Source organism: Sturnus vulgaris, chromosome 1 (genome assembly GCF_052056855.1).
Source record: "Sturnus vulgaris isolate bStuVul1 chromosome 1, bStuVul1.hap1, whole genome shotgun sequence".
Classification (NCBI taxonomy): domain Eukaryota; kingdom Metazoa; phylum Chordata; class Aves; order Passeriformes; family Sturnidae; genus Sturnus; species Sturnus vulgaris.
In genome coordinates this window covers 96,165,728-96,176,132 of record NC_142243.1, presented here as the reverse complement: position 1 = coordinate 96,176,132, position 10,405 = coordinate 96,165,728, and the positions used below count along the sequence as shown (strand labels likewise).

Sequence of the window (10,405 nt, the reverse complement as noted above, 5' to 3'; positions counted from 1 at the left end):
CATCTCTGCATGACGGATGTTTGATTGCAGGGTCTGGTGTCACCCTGACACCAGACATTCTACTCAGGGTGAGACACAGAATCACAGAATTGTCTGAGTTAGAAAGAGTCCACAAGGATCACTAAATCCAGCTCTTCAGTGAATGGACGGTGTCGGGATTGAACATGTGACTTTGGTGTTATTTGTGTCATTCTGACCATCTGAGCCAATCTCAGGGTCACCTGGAAGTAACATTGTAACTTTCTTTTGGGTTGAATTTGCTTCCTCCAAGTTGTTTCTTCAGAGTCACGGCAAGAGATGGTGTGTGATAGGAATCTGTTTTCCCACTCTCTCATTAGCTGTAAATGGTTAGATGTAGGGTAAAGTTACGAGACTATCAATTCAAGGCCACTGCAAATAAGTACTTCAGCACAAAAAGGAAGGTTTGTGTTGCTAAATGAATACTTAGCAAAGGGAGCATATTCAGAGTCCATTTTTGTGTGGAACTTACCAAGGGAGGTGCAGTATGAACTTCTTCACAGGTGTGAAGAAATTGTATCTGAAGCCATCCCAAGGATACCCTGAAAGGAGGCAGCTAAAAAGTAAAATAAAGGCCATCCAAGTGGAGAGATCCCTGAATCGTAGAGAATACAGAAATAAAATCGCCATCCCCTTAAAGCTCTACAAAAGTGAAACAGACTAAAAGTTGATCTAGTATTTTTACTTAATTTTAAATTCTGTATTTAAAAATTAATACATTAAACTCTTATAAAAAGTAAGGCACATGCAAAACATGTTGTGCAACTTCTGGCTTTCAACTGATATAAACTAACAAGCATTATTTTAATTTGGCATTTCTAAAGAGTCATTTCCCCCATGCAGGATATGTGTAAGAGGTAATGTTCAACACGATACTGGTTAAATCTAGATTCTGTGCTTTCTGTACTACAGTAAGCAGAGATGGTCATATCATACAATAATACAAAATAAAAACCAACTCAAGTACAGATTCTGACAATGATTACCAACATACAAAATTTAAGAATGTGATGTTACATCCATTATAATACATCAATGATCTTATTCAGTAGAGGATGATTTGGCAATTCCAGTCTGTGTAATGCTAGTGTGCAATTCCTGGTTATGGGTGTCATACGATGCTGAAGACCATGGAAAGATACTGCTCATAGGACACCTGAATCCAGCCATCCTGATCAGTATCGTAGCGTCGGAACACATCAGTCAGCCTCTGAGGAGGAGAGAAAAAAAATAATAGACATTTTTGTTCTAGGGGAGATTCAAACTGACACATACTCCCCTTGCTACTTGGGCTTCTACAGCTTAATGAAGCCTTTCTGTTCATCCCCTCTGTAGCCATTTCACAGTCTTATATATAAGATAGCTCACTGCAGTAATGATACAATTTACTTGAGATTCAAATGAATTACAAATGAAGACCACGAAGATGTTTCTAGCACTTGGCATATACTTAGTTCAGTTGGGTTACTATAAATAAAAGCAAGTTCTAAATCCACTGTTAAAAGTGAGAACCAGAAAAGCTTAAGAAAAGGTATTTTTTAAAAAATTGACATCAAAGTACATCTCCTTTCTTACCTGTAGAACAACACAGCACTGAATAAAATCATCAAAAGCAACTTGTCCTTTTCCTTGTCTGTCAAATTTCCGAATGAGGATATCGTAGAATTGATCAGACAGTCGGTAACCTTGGAAAAAGAGAAATACTTTAAAAGGATTCAATTACTGCAGTCTTTCTATAAGAAAAACAAAGTTGTTTAGCAGGCATGTGTAATAATAAAACCAGAAAACGGTAAGGAGTTACAATGATTTTCGTAAATATCTCTGTTAAACTAAAAAGCATGCAAAAAAACCCATGCACAATAATAATTATATACAGAGTCACAATAAATATAATTATAGATTAAGGTGACTGTTTGATTGAGGGAATGGTTTAGGGCTGCAGCTTGTCTTTACAGGTGAAGTGACTGGAATGAAAGTTCCTTAGCCACCAGAATGTTCTCATAGCATGGACATGTGACCTTGTTTTAAAAAGTGGCAAGTTCTACCAAGTACCCTGCAAGCTCAGACTTTGCCTGAAGCATTGGTAACCCTCTCAGAGCGTGTCACAGAGGAGACTAGAACATGTATCAGGACATGCATGGAATGGTTTTCTCTAAGGACAAAGCTTTAAAAAACGTGCCTCTAGCATGGACATCGTTAAAAGGTACCTTATACCTAAAAGGAGAGCTGCCCTTCACCTGCCTCATTTTTAGTCACAGTTGTCAGAGCAGTAGAGCTCTGCAACAGTACCAGTAAGCAGCTCATTCTATGACATAACTCAGTCATAAAAATTGTAATTACTAATGAATTACCAAAACCTGTTAGTGCTTGCTTTAGTTCATTTTTGTCAATCATTCCAGAATTGTCTCTGTCATACGTTCGAAAGACATTCTGCCAGTCTGTGATGTATTTCCAGACTCCCGTGAATTCATTGAAGTTCACACCCCCTTTGTTTTCTCTGTCAAACATGCCTGAAATAAAAAGTAAGAAACACGGGTAAAACCTTAAGTCATACTACTCCTCAGCAAGATCTGCCTGGACTTCAAGTAGATAGCAAGAGTGCTCTGTAGAATGTACTGAATAGAGAGAAGAAACTGCTAAAATCCAAGTGGTAATTTGCAAAGTTCTGCCAAGGAAAAGCAAGCAGTCATCCACTGAAGGAAAAAATGATAAAGCAAGATAAAAGTACCAGAATAAATCACAGAATGTTTATTTTTCCTAGGTTTTCATTTTCAGTTCAAAAATATGAGGGCTTGATTGATCGTCGAGTGATAAATCAAAATGGACAGAGGAGTGGACTGCTCTTTTCTAAGGACACATTAAAAAGTCTTACATAATTTCCAAGAGTGCTGGGATGTTCATCTGCATTTGACTTACTGATACTGTTATCTTTATGCAATAAGCATGTCACCCAGCAATGGAACTCAGACTGCTGCTAACACTTATGGAAAACAAAGCAAAAAAATGTAGTCCTTGGATTTATGAACTTTGTGATAGAAAAGATTTGATTTATTGTGCTTGGATCTTCATCCTGTTCTACCACCATCATCTTCCACATTACTGGCAATTGGTTTAGATACTAACAGAATTCAACCATTGTAAAACTTCTGTTTGGTATTTTTGGAGTAAAACATAGGCTTAAATTCAAGACAGGAGAAACTACTTCCCAAAACAATTTATATAATACCTTTTTAGAAAATTTAGGATAACAATCTCCTCATGCATAAATTACATTTATTATCTAATCAATTATGTAGTAACATTTTCTCAGGCTGCTTTGACAAGTGTACATGTGTGTAAGCAAAGAGCATTCCTCTATTAATCAAGAGGGAAAATAATTTAGCTTACTGCTGCTGGGCACTGACCAAAAAAAAAAAAAAAACAGTGTAGCAACTGAGCATTCTCAATCAATCATCTGAACATATCACAAAATGGTATCTTAGGACTATGTCACATCACACAACCACACTCACCAAGAATTGACTTGACTGTTGCTGGATTAAATGGAGTCCATGTGCCTGAAACAGAAATAATTACTTAACTGAGAATTAAGAATTCCTCAGCTTTTAAAAAAAATGCAACCAACCAACCAACCAAATCAGTTAAGAGCAGTGAATTCAGAGCTATGTAACATGGAACTGGCATATTAAAAAAAAATAAGGCTGCTTGAAAGTAGGAAGGTCTCACAATTCAGAGATGACTTCAGACCAATGCTTTCCAAATATCCCACAGAAACCTGCACTTTTAAGGCTGCAACAAAAAAAAAAAAAACCAAACTAACAAACCTTAGAAGATCTAAGGAATTTTTTGTCCCAGGATGTCAGGAAGCATTGGATAAAAAGCAAGATCTAAACTGAAGTACCTCTTTACTGACAGGAGCAGAAGTGTTCTAAGTTGTAACTCAATCAAGGCCTCTTATCTGTTCCCCAGTAAAAACCCATGTGCTCATTTCCTTTTTACAGGACTACTCCAGGGCATTTAGTTTCTGGCAAAAGTAAAGAAAAAGGGTTCCCAACGCAGCAAAACCATAACATTGCAGTTCAGAGTTGTTCAGTACAAATCCCACCTCCCCTGCTAAAACAATTAAGTGTTAGTTTGAATTAGTATTTTTAGACCAAGAAATGTTGCTGCTTGAAAGGGCCTGAGCAGTAATCATCTGGAGAGAAGCTCAGTACTTCTCTGAGTATTTAGAGGCTTGTCATTATGAAATAGTTTTCACTTGGCTGAGAGCATTCCCTTGGCTGAGAGCTAGGAAGCATTAAGCTTTAAACAAAGAGGAATCTTGCTGCCTCATGCAGAAATTTCACCATCGATTCTCCAGAGCCTGTGAAGGAAGCAGGAGCACGAAGCAGCGCGTAATTAACTGGCTGCGGCTGCCTGCAGGGACCCAAGGAATGGGTGGGGGCACAAAGGAGGCGGTGAGCCCAGGGCACTGCAGAGGCGCTCCCAGGGATGTGTCAGCTGACAACAAACCCCAGCAGAAGGGCCGAGCTGGAGCTGGGATCGGGATCCAGCACGTTGGCTTTGCTGGGTCACGGGCAGTGGTGTAACTCTCTCTACAGGGTGAACCCTGCACTGTAGGCAGACCCCGTGACTGTTTGCACATAAAGAGAAACGGAAGCAGAGAAAGAGAAGAGGAAAAACAGCTCTGAAAATGCTGAAGCAGTATTTTAGACAGAGAATATCAGCACCTTAAAGCTGTGTGTCTCCTCAAAAAAATAAGAAATAATGGAATTAATAAGGTGTCAGCACTTAACACTGAACAGAATAAGAGGAGAAAGTGAAAATACAGTCTGAAAGTTGATTTATTTCCCCTTGAAACATTCAAGTGACTCATACAGCTGCCACAGAGTGAAATCTGAGCAACTCCAGAGGTGAAGAACTGTACAGATTTCTGATTTCAGCCTATTCTAACAAACACTGAAGACTATTCCTGTCTCTCCTCTTCTGGCTCTAGTATTAACTTCCCACAGCAGCACAGAAGAAAACAAGAAGGAAGTGAAGGATTTTGTTGTGCAAACAAAGTGACGATCAGCCCCTCCCAGGCAAGCACACTATTAGCTGCATAAACTTCACAGGTTGAAAATGTCAAATTGTCAAAACTACACTGAACTTCAAATGTCAATGAGCACGATGCAAACTTTTTTAATGTTTTAGAAATGAACTCATAGTATTTTTTTAGCCCATGTTAAATTGCAGGATAGCCATGCACAATCATCCCATCCACTAGAGGATATATTTTGAAAATAATAAAGTGAATTGTTACTGACTTTGGTGTACAAGATCTAGAATCTCTTGGAACACAGGAAGCTTACAGTTAGACAGTTAGACAAATATTTTGTCTAACACTTGTCAGGCATTCTTCATAACTGCAAAACACTGAAACTGCTAATCTACACTGTAAATAAGGAAAGAAAAGAGCTCCGAGAGCCATCACTGCCTATTACCCTTAAATTCAATCGTATGAGGAGGTATTTAAAATATATAAAATTAAAAATACCAGGTTCATATGATAATATATTTAAAATATATAAAATTTAAAACAGCAGGTAAAATTTAAAATTACAGTTGCTCACAATTCTAAACAGTACTGTAATCTAAATGAAAATGGTGACTTTAACTTAGTTTTTGCTAAAGATTTTATTCAAAATTTTAATTATGGATCAGGTCTGGCAGCCACAACACATTGCTTTTAATTTATCAAGATACATTATTAAATAAATATTCTAGTAAATCCAGTTCAGTTACAAGACTGCAGTTTTACTGAATAGAACCTTATAAATTTATTTCAAGTCAGACAATTACTGACAAAAATGGGCCCTTCAGCCTGTGTGTGCTGCAGCTCACAACATCAGTTTAAGCCTTTCTCAGTCATAAAGCACAAGAGGGATAAAGGAACAAACTCTGGGAGAAGGGGAACTTGGTATGGACTCAAAGGTAGACAAACAGCCTATATATGCCCTTTTTCACATTTCCAAACAGAAAAAAAACCCCACAGAGTACAACCCTACCCACACTGAGTCATGGAAGTAAAGTAAAAATAGGCTACTGGAAAAATGTTTCTTTTTAAATTTTGTTTCCATGACCCTAATTATTCTTTGAGTATTATAACAAGGAACTGACAGACTACTAGAAAGTTTTAATACTAGATCTAGAGTGCATCTTTCTACTCTGTTAGGAAAAATGCCAAACATACTTTATTTCCTGTACCATACTGTATGAAAAATAATTTATGTGCAATGAAAAGGCTGGTTGTAAACAGCTTTGCCCAGGTTATACACTGATTCCGGTTAAAAACAAAGGTTCAGTAGTGATGAGCAAGGAACAGATTAATCACTGGTTATGATTTCTAGGAAGCAGAGCTGAGAAAAAAATAAAGGGATGTGCATGCCCTCATTCCTCAGAATACAGACACCAATAATGGTTACAATAGATACTCAGATTAAAACAAACAAAAAATCGCAGGGACTGTTCATTTTTTTCCCTTTACAGCCTTTTACTGTAGATTAAATACTAATTAGTATTTATTTGAGTGGTAGGAACACTTCCCACCCCCTTCCATACAAAGAATGCCAGCATCAAGTAACCACTGTCACAGAAAATTTATCATGAAGTTTACAATGATCTACTTCACTGCTCATTTAGAGACTTACCATTGGATAATGCCTGCTGAAGTTCATGATCAGATATTATTCCACTCCTGTCTTTATCAACTCTGGGAAAAAGAAACAAAACAAAACAAAACCAGGTAGTAAGCTTTAAATGGCTGAAATTAACAGGTTCCACTTACTGAAGACTTCAACATTCTGGTTCTTACTCACCACGTGAGATTATTATTTTCCTGAAAAGTCTCTGGAACATGATAAAAGCTCCAAAGAAAACTCCAAGACTTACTTATGAGTGAAGAGACACATAGAAACACACATTGATAATGAAACAGTTTGGGCATGTTCGGCACAAGGAAGTATTCTTATTTATTTCTGTTTAAGAGAACTGCAGAGCACACATGCTGGTTTAAATCCACAAAATGCCTAATGTCACAGTAGTAAGCTATTTGTTTCGAAAACTGGAGCAACAGGTTTGTCACCCAGACTCTCTCAGTGGAGAGAAAGTCACTAATGTGACCAAAGTACTGAAAGACTCAATCGATTGCAGGGCCTTGACCCTACAGAAGGGGTTCAAAGGATTCAAAGAGGAAAAAGCACAGGTAGGCTCCAGCTTTCATTGAGCCTTCACAGTTCCTTGTCTTAATGATTCAAGTTCTATGCCAAAATTAATGAATTAAGTAATTTCTGCCCAAATAAAGAATGATAATGCCTTCTTTAGAAGGGTATCTGAAATTGGTGGGGACTTCCCTCCATTTCATACAAGGATGTTCCCCTTGGACTGACAGTTTTCATTTCCCCTCATTTACTATCACTCCAAAGCAGAGTCTTGCTCAGTTGATTCCTGTTCGCAGAAGATGAATTTCTTTTCCTTTAGTTCTTGCTGACTTTTCCTAAACACTTTCTGTTCATTCTATTGCTTCCTTCCCCATCTGCAAGAATTATGTAACCTGCATGCAACACTAAAATTGCAAGCATAAATTGCAAAGATTTCAATTACAAATAGATACTCCCCTTTTTTAATCAGTTTCTTATTTTAGTATTTTGAATTTAGTATTGGGAACATTTTTTACCTTTTATGAGCTGCTACCAAGTGCTAAGCTGATATTTTCATGAAAATGCATTATGACCTACTTATCTTGCTCTTGAGCATCATCAGTCAGCACATTCCTTTTATAAACAAAAATATGCAAAATGAGAATGGGTTTTCCTTATGGACACCAGGTTCCTACTCTGGATTCCACCTGACGTATGGGGATCACCTGTCATACAGGGATCATGATCTGGCCATGACAGGCTGATACAGCCCAGTTATTCAGGACTGTAAGGTGCTCCTGCAAACTTTCACAGGCCTCAGTTACTGCAAGAATCAGCAAACCTCACGTGACCATTCACCCTCTTTTTGCAGAATCATAGAACCACAGAGTGGTTTGGGTTGAAAGGAACCAAAGATCATCAAGTTCCAACCCCTTGGCTGTGGGCAGGGACACCTTCAATTATACCAAAATGGCTCAGAGCTCCATCCAGCCTGGCCTTAAACACTTCCAGGGATGGGGCAGCCACAGCTTCTCTGAGCAACCTGTTCCAGTGCCTCACCACGCCCACAGTGTAAAACTTCTTCCCACTCTCCAATCTAAACCTACTCTCTTTTTCCCAGCTGCTCCCAAACAGATTACATAAAGATCCCAGGAGAGCTCCATCTGTCAGTGTGGCGCATGACCACACACATCCCCTTCAGTCAGTTTTCCATCCACTGAAGAAGGCTTCCATTCATTCTGCGTTTACTGGATTTCTTCAAGGGCTTTTTGATAGTGTTGGGAGTATTTTTGAAAAGCATACAGATTATATGAAGTGCTCCAATTCTAGCCATCATATCCAAATCCTTACCAAACATAGTCCGGGATTTTTACAATAGTCTGCCAGAAGAAATATTTTCAACAAAAGCCATGCAACTCTCCTGACAAACTACATTATTTAAAATTATTTTTACTGATTTTCTTGGTGCAGAAGTCAGACAGACTGTTGATCTGTTTCTTTCTGGACCCTTTAAAAAGAGAAATGGCTTCATGCATGCCTCTGCCGAGTCCTCAGAGGAAGTTCTTTTACAGCAGGCTGGGTAGGTAAGCTGCTGCATTCCTGAGTCACTCCGTAAATATCAGCCAGTTTTGGAAACTTAGTACTGTTTGTCTACTGCTTAACCTCTTCTTGCTGCTGCTTGTGTCACAGGATCTGTCTTGACTCATCTCCCATAAAAATGGATCCAACGTAGGCACCTCCCCAGTTTCCTCAACATGACATAATTGGGAAATCTCCTTTGGCATCTTTACTGATAGGATCTTGCCAGTGCGTTTGTTAAGCACAAGCTGCTAACTCCCTTGCTGCTCCAGGGGAATTCAAGGGAATACTTCACAGAATCATTTAGGTTGGAAAAGACCTCTGAGATCATCAAGTCCAACCAGGCCATGGCATTGAGTGCCATGTCCCATCTTCCCTTACACACCTCCAGGGACGGTGATTCCACCGTCTCCCTGGGCAGCCCATTCCAATATCCAATCATCCTGGCTGAGAATAACCTAAAAGTGTCCTAGTGCAGTTATGTCTTCTTGTCGGTAGCTTTAAAGTCTTCCATTAACATTTATCCGATTCCTTTTAACAAACCTTCCCTGTACTGCCACACTTATCCTCCAGACTTTACTATCCTTTCCGCAATCTAAGGTTAAAAATTTCTTCAGCGCTTTCAAGGTTACCTTCTCGCTGCCATCAATCCCCTTTACCCTCCTTATAAAATACAGCCACATTTATTCCTCCTCAACCCTTTCCTACAGATTCTTCCCACGGGGAAACCACCGCGATGTTCACAGCGCTACCAGGCGCCCCCGGTGCCCGGACTCCCGCAGCAGCCGACCCGCTTCCGGCACCTCCCCCTGCGCGCCAGGCCCGCTGCCCGTCGGTCCCACCGTGGCTCACCTCTGGAACACGTTCCACAGGAAGGAGGGGTCGGGCAGGGGGGCGCCGCCGCCGCCGTTGGGCCGGTACTGGTACCCCGCCGCCATGGCCCTCGCGCGCGCCTGCCCCGCGCGCAGCCCACACCGGCCGCCCCTGACGCAGCGCGCCCGTGACGTCACGGCCAGGCGGGGGCGCGCGCCCCGCCCCGCCGCGGGGAATCCCGAGCGGAGCCGAATCCCGGGCGGAGCCGAATCCCGCGGCACGGGGCGGGGACCGAGGGAGGGAGGCAGCGAGGCGGGGCTGCAGCACGGCCTTAGCGCGGCGCGCAGGGCGTGGCGGGCCTGCCGCACCCCGAGCCGCCACCGTCCGTCGGTTCCGGCGAGGGCAGGAGCACTCCCTGTGACCGATCCCTGCTGGGTCCCCGCTCAGGGGAGCTGGCGTGGCCCGGAGGGGAAAGAGAGTAAGTTTAACATCCAGAAAATGCCTCCGCACCATCACTGAGAGGAAGAAGGGACACACGGGGAAACAAAGCCCGCTGAACAGAGAGAGGATTAAAACACAGGGAAAGAATTTCCGGGACAGGATGGAGTCAGAATACAAGCTAAATTTGTACCACCTCACTAATCTTTAACTGAATGCTTTACTGGAGGGCTGAACACAACCCTCTGAAAAACATGCAAATTCCCCTGTGCATACCCACAATTTCTAGGCAGAGTTTACGGTCCCACGGGCCCCAAGGAGCTCCTGTGCTAAGAGCCCTCAAGCACAGAGGTACCCAGATGATGCTCCACTGAACC

General features: G+C 41.2%; 1 protein-coding gene across 2 annotated transcripts; it reads right to left on the bottom strand.

Annotated features, from left to right (window-relative positions):
• Positions 1–685: 685 nt before the first annotated feature.
• Positions 686–9,811, bottom strand: PDCD6 (programmed cell death 6). 2 transcript variants are annotated; one of them, XM_014875181.2, is made up of 6 exons: positions 9,630–9,811; positions 6,711–6,772; positions 3,531–3,575; positions 2,370–2,528; positions 1,594–1,703; positions 686–1,228 (listed from the first exon to the last, which is right to left on the bottom strand). In XM_014875181.2, the coding sequence occupies exons 1-6, from the start codon at positions 9,713–9,715 to the stop codon at positions 1,130–1,132; spliced, it is 561 nt and encodes a 186-aa protein (XP_014730667.1). In that variant the 5' UTR covers positions 9,716–9,811; the 3' UTR covers positions 686–1,129. The 2 variants fall into 2 exon arrangements, with proteins under 2 accessions (XP_014730667.1, XP_088028166.1); XM_088172040.1 differs by having other exon boundaries at positions 2,376–2,528; positions 9,630–9,772.
• Positions 9,812–10,405: the final 594 nt, after the last annotated feature.

Coding starts and splice junctions, on each gene's coding strand:
- PDCD6 (XM_014875181.2), bottom strand. CDS start 9,715: ATGGCGGCGGGGTACCAGTACCGGCCCAACGGCGGCGGCGGCGCCCCC. Junction 6,773..9,629: donor CTGTGGAACGTGTTCCAGAG/GTGAGCCACGGT, acceptor TCTTTTTCCCAG/AGTTGATAAAGACAGGAGTG. Junction 1,704..2,369: donor GCAAGCACTAACAGGTTTTG/GTAATTCATTAG, acceptor TCTTTTTCCAAG/GTTACCGACTGTCTGATCAA.